This window comes from Lissotriton vulgaris, chromosome 3_1 (genome assembly GCF_964263255.1).
Source record: "Lissotriton vulgaris chromosome 3_1, aLisVul1.2, whole genome shotgun sequence".
NCBI classification, from domain to species: domain Eukaryota; kingdom Metazoa; phylum Chordata; class Amphibia; order Caudata; family Salamandridae; genus Lissotriton; species Lissotriton vulgaris.
In genome coordinates, this window is record NC_141689.1 from 466877285 (window position 1) to 466895733 (window position 18449).

General features: G+C 48.0%; 1 protein-coding gene across 1 annotated transcript in view; it reads left to right on the forward strand.

Annotated features, from left to right (window-relative positions):
• The first annotated feature begins 718 nt into the window (after positions 1–718).
• The window catches only part of RGS7BP (regulator of G protein signaling 7 binding protein), a 775003-nt gene continuing 757272 nt past the window's right edge, over positions 719–18449 (forward strand). The window contains exon 1 of the mRNA XM_086960688.1: positions 719–1503. Within this exon, the coding sequence (XP_086816814.1) occupies positions 1351–1503 (153 nt within the window). The 5' untranslated portion in view covers positions 719–1350. The remainder of the gene's footprint in view (positions 1504–18449) is intronic.

The following is an 18449-nucleotide window of genomic DNA, read 5'->3' on the forward strand; positions in this document are numbered from 1 at the left end:
ATTTGGTGTGAAAAATATTTTGTATGTTGTCTGACAAATCTTTTTGGACTTAGTTGTAGAAACATATCTAACTACGATGTGTACAAGCGCAGTGATCTTGCCCATTTCATTTTGCCAACATATTTGCATTCTATAGTGCCGGTTGAGAATAATTATTTATAACGAGGTATGAGCATGCATAAATTGGCCCCTATTACATTTGTTCACCTGAGACCGGTATATCATATACGGTGGGTCTACACACAATTAGTGTTGTGGTTTTAATGTTGTAGTCTGCAAGAATCCATCTAAAAGATTTAAAACATTTGTTAAAAAAATAAGAAAATATTACGCCAGAATAAAGGTGTTGTACAATAGTCTAGCAAAACATGACTATAGTCTATGTGCATCGCTTCCCTGCATAAAATGCGACGGCTGTTTTGTCTAATGATGAGACAGCAAAGCAAAGAAGCAACGAATTCGATAAAATAAACTTTTCTGGGTGGAGCCCGTGAAAAAGGGCTCTGCCTACCAAACCCCTTAGAAATTCGTTTTGGTGCGCTCGTATTCTTTCCTCTGATGCCACTTGGCGTTTCTAATTATAGCTCGGAATGAAGTAATATCACAAAAGATATTCTTGAGCATGCGATAGGGCGAGTGTGTAAGGTGCATGGGGGCTGGATTGACGGACCACATTAGCATGCCCGTCCTATCAATGTGCTGCGCCGCTAACAACGTCAGTTTGCCAGACTCCCAGTGTGTCTACCAGCTCCACTGCCAAGCCAGCGCCGAGAGGATACCTGTGAGGACATGGGGGACCTGTGAGGCAAGATCCAGGCTGCCGAATTAAGGACTATTTACTGGTCCTCAGAGCCCGGAGCTCCCTCGTTTGAGTAATGAAGCCGCAGCCGGAGCTCCGGGCATCCAGGCGCACGGAGACCTGCGCGTGCTGGCTCTGAAAGCCTTTCAGTTCTGAATGGAAACTCTCAGTTACAAGACATGGCTGTGTTTTCCATGCCTTAAAATCGATGTGGTGAGGAAGGCTCGTCAGCATGACAGCATTGGGATATTTCTGCAGGCACTGAGATGCTGCTGAAGAGAAGTTGACCTGTTTTTTTCGTTTTGGTTCACGTTTAAGCGAGCAGTTTTGTTGGCACTGGAAAGCGATGCTGCAAGGCAGGGCAGCCGCCTCTTTTCAGCCCTCTCTCCTTCAAGCTGAAGGTTACCAGCAACCGCTGCAGCCGGCCCCGGCTCTGTGAACGCAGCGCCTGGAGCGCCCCGGCCCCGGGCTCCTCGCTGCGGCTCTCTCCACCCCGCCCGCCCTTGCTCTGCTGTCTCGGCGTAGCCTTGGCTTTTGGTGGATGTGTCTGCATGAGTTCTGCACCGAATGGGCGCAAAACCCGCCCCCGCTCGGCCGGATCTCTCTTCCAGATCAGCGGCAAAGCCTTCCCCCGAGACACTGAGCGCCGGGGGAGCTCCGAGAGCGGCCACCGGACCCTGCGAGCCCTGGACGTCTGCAAGATGGTGGGTACCGAGCAAGCCCTGCGCCTGGCGTGCATGTCTAGAAATGCTGCTCTAGCGCCGCGGCCACTCCCCCCGCAGACTTACTATTCCCCTCACGTGCGGATGCACTATTTTTAAATCTGCAGTCGCCCTCGCCCAGTTCAGTTCTTAATGGCTGGGGAGAGGCGATGATAGGCAATTAAATCCGGCGCTCGCGAGGCAGGTGGGTGTCTCGCGAAGGTGGTGCCCGTACGTGTTTGTGAGGTGGCAGGGAGCCGGGCGCATACGTGTGGTAAATGAATGCTAACTAAACTGAAGTTGAAGCGCATCAAACATACGCTAATCATTGGAGCATGTGGCTGGGAAATGGAGCGGGTCGTTTATTCTGTATATTACCTAATTCATGCTGGACGGTCCAAAGTTGAAAGGGCCATTCCTTGAAGAACTTAGAATCGACGGTGTTTTTATTTGCTATCTGGCAGAGGGGTACCGGTACTTTTAAGGCCCGAGTCCTTCCTCTGCCTGCTGAGCAGCAGGAGAGGGCAACCTTCGGCTGTATCCCCCTCACAGTAGTAGTTGTACTCCTTCCTGCCCCTTCTTTTACAGGTAGCACGGCCACAGTCAAGAACGTCAGTCTGTCTCGCAAGGGATTCATTGGGCTCGAACCGTGGATCCCTTAGTTAGTTCTAACCGCATCTAATTAAGGTCAGGGGAGTGCTGCAACACAGCCACGGAATGCACACACAACAGCTTCATCTGGTACCCACAATAAGAACTTCTTTGGCTTGTTCCACTCTATTGCCTTCCAGTATGTGACTCCTTCTCCCAGAGCTCCTCCCTGTGCCTCCCTCTGCCCTGTCTCCTAGGTTACAAGGCTCCTAAGTAATGTGCTGAGGTTCATAGCTATTAACTGTTTGCCAGCCAGACAGCTGTGTCAAAGTGCTTTTGCATAGAGAGTCCCAGACTCCCATTTCAGTCACTAGCGTTCTGAACACTAAATGTGAGACAAAAGTGCCCACAGTTTATTTCACATGACTGTTCAATTCACGACAACGTGCTTCATATTTTATTGCAGCTCATTCATGGTAGCCTGTATAATGAGAATATTCAAGACGCGCTCATGTTTAGAGCGAAGCATCATATTTTGAGTTCATAATACTTGAAACACTTACATGGAGTTTGTGTCATGGGCCACTTAGTGTTAATACATTGAAGTGTTGTTTCTCATTGTCACTGTAGTCTCCTGGCCAATAAATTGTATATTTTCTTTTATATATACATTTTTTAGACATTTGGAACCAGTCTGTTGGTTAGAAAAGTACGTCAATTTAGTCATTCACACGAAGTAGCTTACCTGACAAAAATATACCAACAACAAAAATACGTGGCTGAAGGTCAAATGTTCAAATGTGCAATAGGTTTAAATCTTCTGTGAAGCAGCTCAATACAATTATATTAACATTATCTGAGTTTTAAAGCTAGAGAAGAACATCTGTAATGAACTTGCATGATATGGAATTTAGTAACAGGTACACATTCCATTATCGCATGTACTATGCACAGACAACGCTCTTTAGTCTACTCTTCTCCTTTGTGTAGGCTGAATCAACAGGATGAGCCAGACAGTCACTCCTCACATAGGCAATTGCATACCACCAGTCTCGGATGTTGATGGAGACCATTGTTCAAGTGTTAGTCGTGTATGTGATTCATCTGCACCATACCTCCCATTGAGTCCAAATTACAAAATGTCAGATCTTGTTTGCAAAAAATCCTTCTTTAATACACACCACATATACAGGATCCAATGAATTTTGATCAGTAGCACTCTTTTCTAAGCATTCCCACAATGCATGTGCCATGCTAGCATCCCCTTGGATATTCTAACTATGAGCCTGTTACATTCCCCAATGAGGCTGGAATTAGTTACTTGTATTGTCTTTTTCATATAACAGCACATTGATGAAGCAGTCCTTTTACTGTGAGTACAGAGGTTTGTCTGTACTGACAACTTTTGTTGTTGTTTCTGAAAGCAAGCATTTATGTACCTCTAGCAAAAAGCTAGAGGTGCATAAAAATTAGCATTTAGCAAAAAACATGTTTTTCACTATTTAAAAAAGAAGTACTGTTGTGAGGAAATCAGCGGCCCAGTTACAAAGTAAAACAAATATTCTTGGCTTCTGTTTACCACCTCTTATCTATGTTATTCCTGCATATATCTCTACACAGATATTGGTATATTAAGTCTTTCCATCCTGTGTTTGGAAGCTTACACAAACTCTGGGTTTAATGTGTAAGAAGTCTTATAAGAAACAGCATAAATAACTCACAAAAGGTACTACAGTTAAATAACATTTCCAGAGAATGGGATTTAAAAAAAATCTTCATTTTTCTTTCATTTGAATAATTCTAAATCTAAAATAAGTAGCACTGCAGAGGCAGGGGTAAAACAGTGATAACCATATCTAGGTTTTTCTGGATACAATCCTAGAATAGATGAAGACCTGTTAAAGTCTTTGGTATTTTGAAGAAATCCACATGACAAACAGATGCAGGTGGTATAATACTTTTGTAAATACTTTATGACAAAGCTGCTACAAAAATTTGTCACTAATGCCACACAGCTGCAAAGCAGAAAAATCGTTAACTCTCTCCCTGTCTCCTTCTTAGGCAGTGTAAGCCAAGTTCAAGACTTACTCTGGGGGCACACAGTACTCGCTGCAGGCCACAATGCTACCCAAAAAGTCTCTCGCAAAATAAAAAAAAGATTGTGCAAACAACTTTTCTGAAACATTCATCCTTAAAGAAATCCACTCAAATTTTCAGGCATGATGACTGTCAACTTTGCATACTTCAGTGGATTGTTTGTTTGGCCAACAATCCAGTGATGTATGTGTTAGACATGTCAGCCTTAGGATGGTCTTCCCCCAAACCTTTTGCCATCCTCCTCCATTTTTCCTGATCTCGATTTTGCTGCCTATAGGACTCTGCTAACTTTACGACTGCTAACCAGTGCTAAAGTGCAGGTACTCCCTGCTTAAAACATCGTAACATTGGCTTATACCTAATTGGCATATTAAATTTACTTATAAGTCCAAGTAAAGTGGTGCTACATGTGCCCAGGGCCTGTAAATTGCATGCTACTAGTGGGCCTGCAGCACTCATTGTGCCACCCCCTTTAGTAGCCTTTTAAACATGTCTCAGGCCAGTCATTGCAACCTGTGTGTGTGCAGTTTTAAAATGCCATTTCAACTTAAATAAGTAACCCTTTTGCCAGGTCCAAACCTTCCTTTTTTTTATTTTTTTTAAAACCTTTATTGTACATTTCTAATCTTACACTGCTTATAGCCTACAACCCCAGGGGCCGGCCGCATCATGATCAAATGTGGTTCAAAACTGTCTGAATAACACAGCCCATTTGCCGACAACTGAGGAGTCCAGCGGCGTGATCGATCAATGTTTGTACATAACTCGCATGTTCACACCTGATAAGTGTAGGTCCGGGTTTTCTGTTTTATAGCAACAACCTAACTTGAATGTAAAACTAATAAAACACAAACCGTGAGGCAGACAATTTTAATAAGAGCACAGCACCTGTCCCGTCCTGTATGCGACATTTGTAATCTGTGGGTGAACAAAGACCTCCACCGAGGCTCGTTTAGCGTATTGCTCCCCTTCGGGTGAGTGACTCAATGTAGGTGCTGTATTGGTTCAAACTAACCAGTCTACTACTCCCTCCCCTTCTGTATTGCGTATCGTCATGGAATTCAAGGGTCGCTATGCCTGCACACCACTCCCCAACTCCTCTTACTCTTCCTCTTCCTCTTCGTCTGATGTTGTTTGCTCGTCCTCCTGCAGGGGTTCGCAAATCTCTCCCCTGAATACATTCCACGGGGTCCATATCTTGTTCCATTTACGTGGGCAGGCCCTGGCTGTGTAGACTGCCCTCTCCGTAATCATCACCCTGTCCATGTTCGTACACCATTGTGTCAGCGTGGGGGCCTCTACCGCACCCCACTTCTGTGCTATATCATGTTTTGCTATCATCATACCTATCGTGGACCACTGTTGGCCTTGTCTGGTAAGATCGTTCGGTTCCCTAATATTTGACAGGCATTTACGTGGCTCAGGGACTAGGGACAACCCCATTGTTTGAGATATGGTGCGCATTATCTGTCTCCAATACTCCATGATGCGCGGGCATTCCCATATAGTATGAAGAAGCGTTCCCTCCTCCCCACATCCGCGCAGACAGTAGGGATGTTGTGCCCGCTGTATTAAGTGTAGTGTCGTTCTTGTGTAATACATCCTGTGTAAGATCTTAAGCTGCACAAGACGGAACTTAGCCGATATGCCCACCTTCCTTGGTGATGCCAATGCTTCATTCCATTCAGAATCGTCCATCTCTCATATATCCATCACCCATTTATCTCTCAATTTTAATGTAGGGTCCGGTAGGTTGTTGAGCAATTTACGATAAGTGAGTGATGTAGCTCGCTCTTGCATGTAATCTGTGAGGAGGCGATCCTCAAGAGGAGATGCCTCTGGGACCTCCGAGTCGGGTGGAATGGCAGCAAGTCGTGCGTGCCGAATCTGCACATATCTAAACGATTCCGTCAGTCCTAACTCATATTGCTGTCGCAGCTGAGTGAAAGAGACTACCGTGCCTTTGTCCCACAGGTCTCCCACTGTTGATATACCAATGTTGTCCCAGTGTGTAAAGCCCTTACAGTGTCTCAGGTTCCCCAGGGCTCTGGTGTCCCACAGTGGGGTAAGCTTAGTAATTCGCCCCTTCCATCCCAGTTTTGCCTGTGCCGTGTACCACAGTGCAGTAGTAAGTTTTGTGGGTCCCCCCAAGTTGTTCATGAGGCGTTTATCACAAAGAGTTGCTAACATGCTGTTGGTACCCAGCTGAGCCCTGTCAGCCTTGTATGCCGGGTCTTCCTGGGGTGCGTGTATCCACTGGTTAATGTGCTTCAATTAAGCCGCCCAGTAGTACAATTGCAGATTCGGCAGCGCAATCCCCCCGTCGTACAAACCCCTGTTCATTTTATCCTGTGCTATACATGCCGGGCGATTGCTCCACAGGAGGCCAGATACCAGCGCTGACACCCACCTGAAATATCCGGGTAGTACCGGGTATGGTGTGTTATCTAGGGCATATAGAAATCGCGGCAGCGACGTCATTTTGTAGAGCGCCTCTCTGCCCAGTAGCGTCAAAGTTAGTGTTGCCCAATATTTTACGTCGTGTTTCAACCGTTTTAACGGTGGTTTCAGATTTTTGTCAAAGAATTCCATTGGGTCTTTGGTGACATGGATGCTCAGGTACTTAAAGGAAGACCCCGCTATTCTTAAGGGGCAGTCATTGTCAAGAATTGGGGCCGGTCCCTGCAGAACATACATCTCAGACTTCGCCCAGTTCAGGGTGTATCCAGATGCTTTCCCCTGCTCGTCACACAGCACCAGAAGTGCCGGTATACTATGACCCGGGTCCGTTAGATATACAAGCATGTCGTCCGCATGGAGCGAGAGACGATCCTCCCACCCATCTGCCCAGGAAATCCCTTTCAATAGTGGGGTCGAGCGTATCAGTGTCGCCAGAGGTTCCAACGCTATTGCGAAGAGCAGCGGTGATAGGGGGCATCCCTGCCGGGTGCCCCGTACTAAAGGGAACGTATAGGCAATGTGGCCGTTTGCCACAACCTGTGCCATGGAATTAGTGTATAACAACCGAACCCAAGCAATGAATTTAGGGCCAAACCCCATGTGCGACAGGACCTCGAAAAAGTATTGCCATTCCACCATGTCAAAGGCCATTTTCGCATCAAGAGCCAATATAACTGCCGGCTCCGAATGTGATTGTGCCCTAGCTAGTACCCCATGCACCCGTCTCAGATTGAGGGCGGTGTTTCTGAGGGGCATAAAGCCCGACTGGTCTGGGTGTATCAGGTGTGGGAGGTGGGAGATCAGCCGGCTAGCTAGGAGTTTCGGCAATATTTTAACTTCTGCATTTAGAAGGAATATGGGGTGGTACGATGTACATTCCGCTGGTGGTTTCCCGGGTTTGGGGATCGCCACTATAGTGGCGGTTCGTTGATCCAACGGAAGTTCAGCCGTAGCCAGGCTTTTGGTGTACATAGCCAATAAGGGCCCACTGAGCCGTTCCGACATAGCTTGATACCATTCAATCGGGATACCGTTTGGTCCCGGTGCTTTCCCCGACCTCACTGCGTGTATGGCCTTTTGTATTTCCTCTGTCGTGATGTCCGCCTCCAGTTCCTCAACTGCCTCCGGAGCCAGCGTTTGTGTGACTATGTGACTAAGTGAAGCTCGCACCATGTCCGCCGACACAGTTCTATCTGGGGTATATACGCCTTCGAAATGTATTGCAAGGGCCTTCACTATCTCTTCAGGGCTTGTTTGCGCTTTCCCCTCCTCATCGTACACTTGTTGTATCCCCTTATTGCCACCCCCTCTCTTGTCCAACCAGGCCAACATTTTCCCTGCCTTATCCCCTAAGTCGTAGATCCTATGTGTAGCCGCGGTAATCTGTTCAGCCGTTAGATGTCGTAAGTGTTCCCTATGTTGCTGCTGACGTAGGAGTAGGGTGTGAGATGTGTCTGGCGTTGGGTCTGCCTTATGGGCCTCGTTTGCATCGTGCAGTGCCAGTTCAAGCTCGGACAATTCTAGTAGCCTTTCGCGCTTATAGCCCGTAATGGACGCTATAGCCTGTCCTCGTAAAACCGTCTTGTACGCCTCCCATAGAACCGCGGGAGACTGCACCTATGTAGTATTTTCAACAAAGTAATGTGTAGTCGTTTTCCTGAGCCCCTTTCTAACTTTGGGAACCTTGAGATATGATGCGTGTATGGGAAAAATCCTTCTACGTGATTTCTCCTGGGTGGATAGGGTCAGTACAACTGGGGAGTGATCTGATATCCCCCTAGGTTGGATTTCAATACTATCTACATGCTGCAGGCCATTCCCCAACGCCAGGAAGTAGTCTATCCTAGACAAACTGTTATGTGCCGTGGAATGGTATGTGTATTGTCTCGCATTGCGGTGCGTGTGTCTCCATATATCCATCAATCCCAGGGCGTTTAGGAATCTTTGCAAGCGGAAAGGACCTTGAGCCTGGGTCACCCCCAGGAACCTATCCACTAAAGTATCCACTGTCGCGTTAAAGTCGCCTCCAACCACGATATCTCCCTCAGGTAGGGTCAGGAGAAAGTCGCCCAATGCTGGTAGTGTAACTGAGTGGAGTACTGGGGGGGATGTACACCGATACAAATTTCAAAAGTCTCCCCTCCCACTGTCCCTGAATCGCCGCAAAACATCCCTGGTCGTCAACCTTAGCGCTCAGTAGTATGAACGGTGATGACTTCCTGACTAGAATACCTGTACCCCTGGAACCAGACGTAAAGTCTGAGTGCACCGCCATCGTGTATCCCCTTCTGTCTAGCGCTTTAGACCCCCCCCCCCGGTGAGGTGCGTTTCCTGTAAGGCTGGTCCCTGCCTCTTCACTGCATGCATTACCAATCCTCGCTTGATCTTGTCTCCCAGCCCTCGCACATTCCATGTCATAATTCGGAGAGGTGCGATCTGTGTCCTCAGTGTCCCCCCCTCAGATGTAGTGGATTGGGAGTTGTGCTTGTTTACCCTTGTAACCATATCTGTGCCAACTGAGTCTCGTAACCGGAGTGTGATGTCCGCCCCAGAAACCTAAGCAGTGTGCGTGCCTCGTACTGTGTCTGCCTTTACTTGTAGAACTTCAATAACAACAAACCTGTCCCCCCCTCCCTCCCCCTTCCTGCCTCCCTGCTCAACGGACATCCAACCGCCCACCCCCCCAACTTAGCAGAGTGCTTTACCCAACCCATGAACAGTGTACTTGCTTGATGGGGTAGAGTGTCCCCCGGAGCCGGCGGCCCCCCTGCCCTCTTCGGAGACCGCCAGGGCAGTGTCCAAGCGCGACCAACCGTCAAAGTTCTTATCAATCATCACTCAGGATTGTGCCGGGTACTCAGGATTCCCCACCCCCTTCTGCTCCTATGTGTTGCTGCGTAGGAGACCGGTCCGCTCCGTCTCTGCCTGACGTCCATGATCCCGTTTGGCTGCCTTCTCGGTGGCTCCGGTTGGACCCGTGCGTGCGGCGGGGCTGCCACACTTGTCTCCAACCCTCCAGCCAGTCTTGGGCCGTTTCCGGCGTGTCGAAGAACCAAACCTTATTGTTCGCGACCACTCTTAGGCGAGCCGGAAAGAGCATTGAATAAGACAGTTCTTTTGCCCGCAACTCCTTTTTGACCTCTAGGAAAGTCTTCCTCCGGCGAGAGACCTCAGCTGTGTAGTCCGGGAAGAAGGCCACTGCTGAGTTTTGGATCTGGATTGATGGTGACACCCTCGCCGCCTGCAAAATGGCGTCTCGGTCCCGAAAGTTAAAGAGTCTCGCCAGTATTGGTCTCCGGGGGGCCCCTGGTTTTGGCTTCCCACCGGGGACTCTGTGTGCCCTCTCCACTGAGAAAAAGTGTGAGAGCCCCTTGGGCTGTAATTTCGTCTTGATCAGCTCTTCAATGTAGAGGTCCATTGCGCGTGTACCTTTCGATTCTGGAACCCCAATATTTCGGACGTCATTCCTTTTTGAACGCCCCTCCTGATCGTCCAGCTTCTCCTTGAGTGATTTTTTTTCGGCCTCCACTCGCTCCATCGCTCTTCGTAATTCCGAAACGTCCTTTACCAAGGATTTCGTGACCACCTCGACCTGTTTCACTCTCTCACTCATTTTGTGAAAGTCTGCTCGCAATAGGGTGACCTCCGTTGCAGATGACCCCACCGTGGCTTGGACCTGCGCCAGTGCTCACATTACATCTTCAAGCGTTACCTTCTTGGACCCCTCACCTTCCGATGACTTCCCCGTGGACGTGCGAGGCTCCGCATTGGGGGGTTTGTGCTTGTCATATGCAAATTTGTCAAGCTTGGCTTGTGTCGAAGTGTGTTTCTGGCCTCTGCCAGCCATGGTTCCCGCTGTCCGTGCCCCACCTCCACTGGGTTGTCGGTTTGTCCTCTTGGGCTCACGACCTCTGCCGGTCCCTGGGCGTTCTCTACGGCCCCGGGTCCTTTGATCTCTCTTGTGTGTTGAATGCCTGGCGGTTGGTGAGTAGGCATGATGCTTTAAGCGATTTGTGCCAGAGTACACACCCCTCCGTGCCTGTATCCTCCTCAGCAGCCCTTTATGCTTAGAGATCTCCCAAATTAGCCTCCGGCGTGTGTGGGGCCCTCAACGCCTTTAACTCTTGCGAGCTCCGACTGCTGGGGATGACTACGGGCTGACGCGCTATGTCACGGCGCATTCGGGCCAGAGCGCGGCCCCTGGTGCCCGAGTTAGACCTGCGCTGCGATGCCGGAGAGTGTGGCCTTACTCTTCCTCCGGTTCAGGTGCCTTCCTTGTGCCGGGTCGTTGCCGGTGCATGCGCTAACTAGCGCAGTCATTTGCTGCCAGTACCGGAGTTTTCCCGGGCTCCTCGCAGCTTCCTTCCCCGCTGGACCAGCTCCCGCCGACGTGGGCGTACCCTGCCAGGCTCTCGGGTGGTGTCTATGTGGGTTACTCCTCGTTACCGCCGGTGCGGTGTGTGTAGTCTTCCTCGGGGCTGACTTCCGGTGTCCCGTCCCTGCTCCACCTCCACTTCCGCCCGGCCTCCGGATTCACCACAGTTCGTTGCTGCTTGCCTTTCCTAGGCCCTCGCCGGTCGGGGCCCTGCCTGATTGTTTCCCGGTGTGCAGTGTTGTGCAAACTCGCTCCGCTGGACGCCACTCGGTCCTCGACCCAGGTGTGTCCCTTCCGAGGCTTTAAGGTATCGGATTAATAGCCGGATTGTTGGGGAAAGCCGCCTCACTCCCGGAGCCTCTCGGTTATGCTGCCGCCATGTTCGGCTGCTAGCCACGCCCCCTCCCAAACCTTCCTTTTTAATACATATAAGTCACCCCTAGGGTAGGTCCTGGACAGCCCAGAGGAAAAGGTGCAATGTATTTAATAAGAAGGACATGCCATCTCTGTTTTACATGGCCTGGTAGAGAAAACTCTTACATTCATTCGTTTTCACTACTGCAAGGCCTACCTCTCCCATCAGATAACATTAGTTACCTTATTACATTTAATAAGGGAACTTTCCTTATGAGAAGAGGTAACCAATACCAGTCTCTGGAATCCCAATTTAAAATTCTAATTTATGGTGAAGTCAGATTATCAATTACAATACTTACAATTTTTAACATTAGAAAGTTTCCATGTTCCCGCCTTAACCATTAAGTGCCTGTAGCTTGTTTCTAGTCACATGACTGTGTGTAGCTGGCAACTGAGATTTGTGTATTCATCCTAGACAACCACACACAGTAGGGAGCTTAGGTGTGCCTGAATGGGCCATCACTGGAAGGATGGGAGGGAGGAGTTGGGCACAGTCCTGCTTACACCTGAATAGGCCATGCCCTGCCTCCACACAAAGGGCTGCATACCCCCTGTAGTTAGTCTGGAGCCAGGACAGGACAGCAGGATGCCTAGGGACTTAAACGGGAAACCTCTACAACCTTTTCCCCCACTTCAAAGGCAAAATTGGGTACACATACTGGATCTCAGAAATCACTATTTCAGTACACTCCTGGACCTGTGGATACTTTGCCAGAAAGAAGGACTGCTGAGCTGTTGAAAGACTGTCACTCTGCCAGACTGCTTGTCTGCTGGACTCCTGCCTTGCTACGCTGACCTGCTGCCCTCCAGCCTGGGTAAGAGGGGTTGGAACTGCATCTCTTGAACCCAGAACCCCAGAGTGACTTAAAGGGCTAGTTGACTGGCCCCCTGACATGAGCCTCAGGAACAGAAGGCTGCAACAACCGTGTTAATTCACCTGGAATCTGCCATTTGTGAATTTACCCTGCCAAGTGGTGCCACCCCAGTCCTGGACCCTTGGAAGTGAGCCTAATGTGCTCCGCCAGCCTCTGTGTATCCAGCAGAACCGACACATCTATTCTTGCGTGACGCAACCCCAAACAGAACATACACAATGCTGCTGCTACGTTGATGAGAACCGGCGGAAAGACCTGCATCGCAACCCATCGGGACCGCAACAGTGCGAAGCATCCTCAGCACAGGTCCTCGCATCTCATCACAACTCGACTTTCCACATTGCAGCCTCGCAACCGATGCATCGCCCTGACTGCGTGAATCATCCCCGATTCCAGACTTCACAAACGCAAGCCCTTGTCAACAGGATCTTTGACAATGCAGCAGGACCTCACTCTGCAGCTTCGCCACATCTCGGAACCAATGCATCGCTTTGGCTGCGCAACACATCTTCGATGAGGATCCTGACAATGCTACGCAAACCAGGATTTAAGATACTTTGTCCAGCAGGCCTAACTGGGTCTCTTTAGCCGGCCCACACTTCATCGCAGTCACCCTGAACTTGTGACTTTGTCCCGGTCAGACGTGACCAGATATCCACAGTTGGCACTTTACGCCTTCAGCCACTATTTTTATTAAACAATTTAAAATTGAAGATCTCTTGTTCTACTGATTGGATTTTTGTTGTTTTGGTCTCGTTTTATTTATAAAAAACGACTCTACTTTTCTACATTTGTTGTGAACTCTTTTTGTGGTGTGTTGTTACTGTACTGTTTAAAGTGTTGCACAAATACTTTTCACATTGAGTCTGAATAAAGCCAGACTGCTCTGTGCCAAGTTACCCAAGGGTTGAGCACAGGTTATCTTAGGGTTCACTTGTGACTTCACCCCAAGAAGAATTGTGATTGCTGTTTGAGAAGGCTTTCACCTCCCCCTCAACCAATAATCCATTTTCTTTCATTGTGCATGACAGAAAAGTGTAAATTTGCACTTTTTTGTTACTGATAGAGGATTTTGTTCTCTCTTGAGAAATTTCAACCCCCTACACCAATTTATTAAGTTCGTACATTTTTCTGTCCTGCCCTGGAAAATGTATTCACTCCAGAAATACATAGGAAAACAGTTGTGTCTTTTTTCAGGGTAAGAAGCAGTGTATTGACTCTTTGTAAATAACTGCAGAGCCTTTTGGAATCCCCACTATTTCGCCTGAGCACCCATAATTATGACTGGTGACAGATGATTAGTCTGTATTTGGAAGTCTGATCTACGGGCATAAACGTCTACTGCACTGAATTCTCTGAATTGTCATCAGGGAATTTCTTCAAATATATCCGTTTTTTTACACTTTGTTTCCACATATGTATACACAAATGCATGTGAATCAGCGCCTATGTCTGTAGGCTCTGTTCAGTGGGATCTCGACCAAAATAAAGATGCCTTGCAGGTGTACATGGTCACATAGGGCTTGGAAGTCTGACCATTGTACGAAGGTAGAAGTTCAAGCCTTATTTAGAGTTGGGAAGAAGTGAGCTATTTGCCAGAAAAAACAATGGGTGGCTTTTCCTCCACCTCTGTATCCCTTTAGCTGATTTATATTGTTCAAGTTCAAGTTCAGTCATTTGTATAGCGCGCTGCTCACCCAGAGGGTCTCAAGGCGCTAGAGGGAGGGGTACGTTATTTGTCGAAAAGCCAGATTTTCAGTTCTTTTCTGAAGGAAATGTGATTCTGATTAAGGCGGAGGTGGGTAGGGAGTGAGTTCCAGGTCTTGGCAGCCAGGAAGGAGAAGGATCTGCCACCCATGGTGGATTTTCGGATGCGCGGGACTGCGGCGAGGGCTTGATTGGATGATCTTAGTTGGCGGGTGGGATTGTAGAAGGACAGTCGAGTGTTGAGGCATTCGGGTCCTAGATTATAAAGGGCCTTGTGTGCGTGGGTGAGAAGGCGGAAAGTAATTCTTTTGTTGACGGGAAGCCAGTGGAGGTCTTTTAGGTGTCCGGTGATGTGCTCTTGACGCGGGATGTCTAATATGAGCCTGACGCGTTTTGGATGCGCTGGAGTTTTTTCTGTAATTTTGTTGTAATTCCGGCGTAGAGTGTGTTGCCATAATCTAGTCGACTCGTGACCAGTGCATGGGTGACAGTCTTTCTTGTCTCGAGGGGGATCCAGCGGAAGATCTTTTTGAGAATGCGAAGGACGTTGAAGCAGGAGGATGAGACGGCGTTGACTTGTCTGGACATTGAGAGAGAGGAGTCTAGAATGAAGCCAAGGTTACGTGCATGGTCTGTGGGTGTGGGTGTTGTGGCCCAGAGCGGAAGGCCACCAGGAGTCATCCCAAGCTGAGGAGGAGGTTCCTAGGATGAGCACCTCCGTTTTGTCTGAGTTGAGTTTTAGGCGGCTCTGTTTCATCCATTCGGCTACTTCTTTCATGCCTTTGTGAAGATTGGTTTTGGCGGTGTTGGGATCTTTGGTGAGGGAGAGGATTAGCTGGGTGTTGTCGGCGTAAGAGATGATGTTGAGGTTGTGTTGGCGCGCGATAGAAGCAAGAGGGCTCATGTAGACGTTGAAGAGGGTGGGACTGAGTGAGGATCCTTGAGGAACGCCGCAGATGACTTCGGTGGCCTCTGAGTAGAATGGGGGAAGTCGGACTCTCTGAGTTCTCCCAGCTAGGAACGAGATGATCCAGTCCAAGGCTTTTCCTTGTATGCCGATGTTGCTGAGGCGTTGTATAAGGGTGCTGTGGCAGACTGTGTCGAAAGCGGCGGATAGGTCGAGTAGGATGAGGGCCACTGTTTCTCCATTGTCCAGGAGTGTTCGGATGTCGTCGGTCGCTGCAATGAGGGCGGTTTCGGTGCTGTGTTTGGCCCGAAATCCGGATTGAGATGGATCAAGGGAGTTGTTGGATTCAAGGAAGGCGGCGAGTTGGCTGTTGACGGCTTTCTCGATGACTTTGGCCGGGAAAGGGAGGAGGGATATGGGTCGGTAGTTTTTCAGTTCTGAGGGGAATTGTGGGTTTTTTCAGAAGGGCGCTGAGTTCGGCGTGTTTCCAGATTTCTGGAAAGGTGGCAGAGTTGAAAGAGCAGTTGATGACATCGCGGAGTTGGGGTGCGATGATGGAGTTAGCTTTGTTGAAGATGTGGTGGGGACAGGGGTCAGAGGGCGAGCCAGAGTGGATTGAGTTCATGAGGTGAATGGTGTCTTCAGTGGTGATTGGGTTCCAGGCGCTGAGGTTGTTGGTTGGAGGAGTGGGATCTGAAGGGGGTGGGGCGGGTTGATCACTGGGAGTATTCTTGAAGCTGTTGTGGATGTCGGCAATTTTGTTGTAGAAGAAGGAGGATAGCGCATCGCAGAGGTCTTGGGAGGGAGTGATGTCGTTGGATGCTGCATTGGGGTTAGTGAGTTCTTTCACGATATTGAAGAGTTCCTTGCTGTTATGAGAATTGTTGTCGAGACGATCCTTGAATGCTGATTTCTTGGCGGATCGAATCAGTTGGTGGTGTTTGCGGGTGGCTGTCTTGAGGGAGGCCATGTTGTCTGAGGTTGGGGTTTTTCTCCAATTCTTCTCCATGGTGCGGCATAGCTTCTTGGATTTTTTAAGTTCATCATTGAACCAGGGAGCCTTTTTGTTGGCTGATTTCAACTAGGGCTTTTTCAGGGGAGCTAATTCGTCCGCACTGTGGGTAATCCATTGCCTGAGGTTGGTGGCCGCTTGGTTTGGGTCCGTTGCTGGGGTGGGAGGGTTTTGGTTGAGTGATGTGAGGAGTTGGTCGGTGGTGATTTTGTTCCAGTTTCTTCGGGGAATGGGCTGTGGACGGTTGTGGGTCAGGGTGGTTTTGTAGCTGAAGTGAACACAGCTGTGATCCGTCCAGTGGAGAGCTGTAGTGCGATCGAAGGGGATGTGCTTGCTGGAGGTGAAGATAGGGTCGAGTGTGTGTCCAGCTGTGTGAGTGGGGATGTCAACAAGTTGTTTGAGTCAGAGGTTGGCCAGGTTGTCCAGAAGGGTGGTGGTGTTGCTGTCGAGTGTGTTTTCAAGGTGGTAGTTGAGGTCTCCTAGAAGAATGTAGTTCTCGGAGGCGAGGGCATGTGGGCTGACGAATTCTGTGATGTCATCGCTGAATTGAGTGCGGGTACCTGGAGGCCTGTAGATGAGGGTGCCTCTAAGGGTGGTCCTGAGGTCGGTGTGGATCTGAAAGTGGAGATGCTCAGCGTTTGCAAGATTGTGAGGAAAGGCAGCATTTAAACTACCCGCTCTTCCTTCGAGGACAACCTGTAGATGGGTCTTCTGCTGACATGAAAAGCATAGGAGAGGCAACATAGTTAAGTGTGGCCCATCTAACATAATTCCCACAGGCAGACCTAAAGCCCATGGCTGCCTTTGAAACCAAGATGGTCGTAGACAGAAAACAAATGAAATGGACCTCCTTTACTGATTGTTAACCCCCATCTTTTAGGGGCATTAATTATGTGGGCTTGGACTCTGCTTTGAAAAGATAGGCTGCTTCAGTCGCTATTTTTCCCCATGAGCAGCTCTTGCAATACATATACCAGTCTTTTCAGGGAAAAGTCTGCTTGTGTGGCACACATGACCCTATTATTTATTTTTATGGACTTCTGCCTATACCAGCTGAGAGGATCTACACACAATAGTCAAGTTGCAGTAGTGAAGAAGGTTACATTTAATTAAGGTTTCCTGTTTTCCGTTTTTACAGATAAATACAGATATAAAACACTCTATTTCCTGTCTGTATTTATTTTTAAAAGCAGAAAAATACAAAAAATTGGGCTTCGTGTGAGTGACTCTTCTTCTTGTCCTTCATAAATTCCAGACCAACTGCTAAGCAGATAGACACCATGGGGACTTACAAAAGATGAGATTCCCTTAAATACAGGCATGTATTAACATGTATTTGTGTATAATGCTAATATTTACTTGTCAGAGTTTTGTTTTGTCATATGTGCCTGCTTATTTTGCTAAATTGCGACAGGCATCAAAGTATAAGTGCATGTTGATCAGTTAACTAAATATGGAAATATACCATTTTATGTCTCATTTTATTCTCAAAACATAAAATAAATTTGGATAAATACCAATAAAATGGCCATAAAATAAATATGGATAAATACAGACGGAAATGTTAAAAAAAAATACCGTAAAACTGGGAGCCCTAAATATAATCACACAAAGTGCCAGGTAGGGAAGGTGTCGCTAAGAGACCTGTGCTTTGTGCAAACTCTACGAATGTACTGGGCTGCTATATTCGGTCACATTCTCTTTCGTTTACAGATTTGTTTTACTCATCAGTGTGCAGGGAGCCCCGAGTTTAGTATGACCAGCTCAACAAGGGGAAACTTACTTGTGAGAGCTTATGTACAGAGGTTTGTGGAGATGGAAAAGCTCCGAACTGGGAGGTGTGCTAGTGAAAAACATCTTGGCCCTTATTTAGAGTCTGGTAAAACAGGGTACTCCATCAAAACGTGGCAGCTGTCTTGTGTTTCGTATTCACAGTGCCATTGACTATAAAGAGCTTGTAATGAAGCGCACGGGACATTTGCCACGCTTTTGGGGGAGTACCCTGTCTTCCAAACTATAAATAAGGGCCCATGTTTTTATTGATCTGGTGCATTAAGGTGTATGTTTATAGTGGGAAGGATTTAAGGCTTGGTGGCCCTGAAGACTGCTAGCCACATTACTGTTGTTAAGGCTTAATCAACTTTAGTTCCGGCAAATCAGACAGCACTTCTGGGTAAATGCCTTTCTTTCTTCATGTACACTGGCAGTCACAGGACTCAGATAGCCATACATGTGTTTCTACTGTTGGGATCCATAGTTCTCAATAACAACACCATCAAAGGGTGGTTTGAGTTGAAGAGCAGAGGTGGTCTCTAGAATTTTGTCGGGCAACTGGTAAACCTTTGTGAGATTTTACAGAGCTCAATACATTTCTTGGCGTTGTGTAACTGGACATAATTTTGCAGGATGGATAGATTCTTTGTTTGTGACTTTCTGGGGAAGTCATGGTAAAGAATTTTTTTTAAAGCACCATAAGTGAGTGACTTTGAAAACTGTAGAAATTAAGTA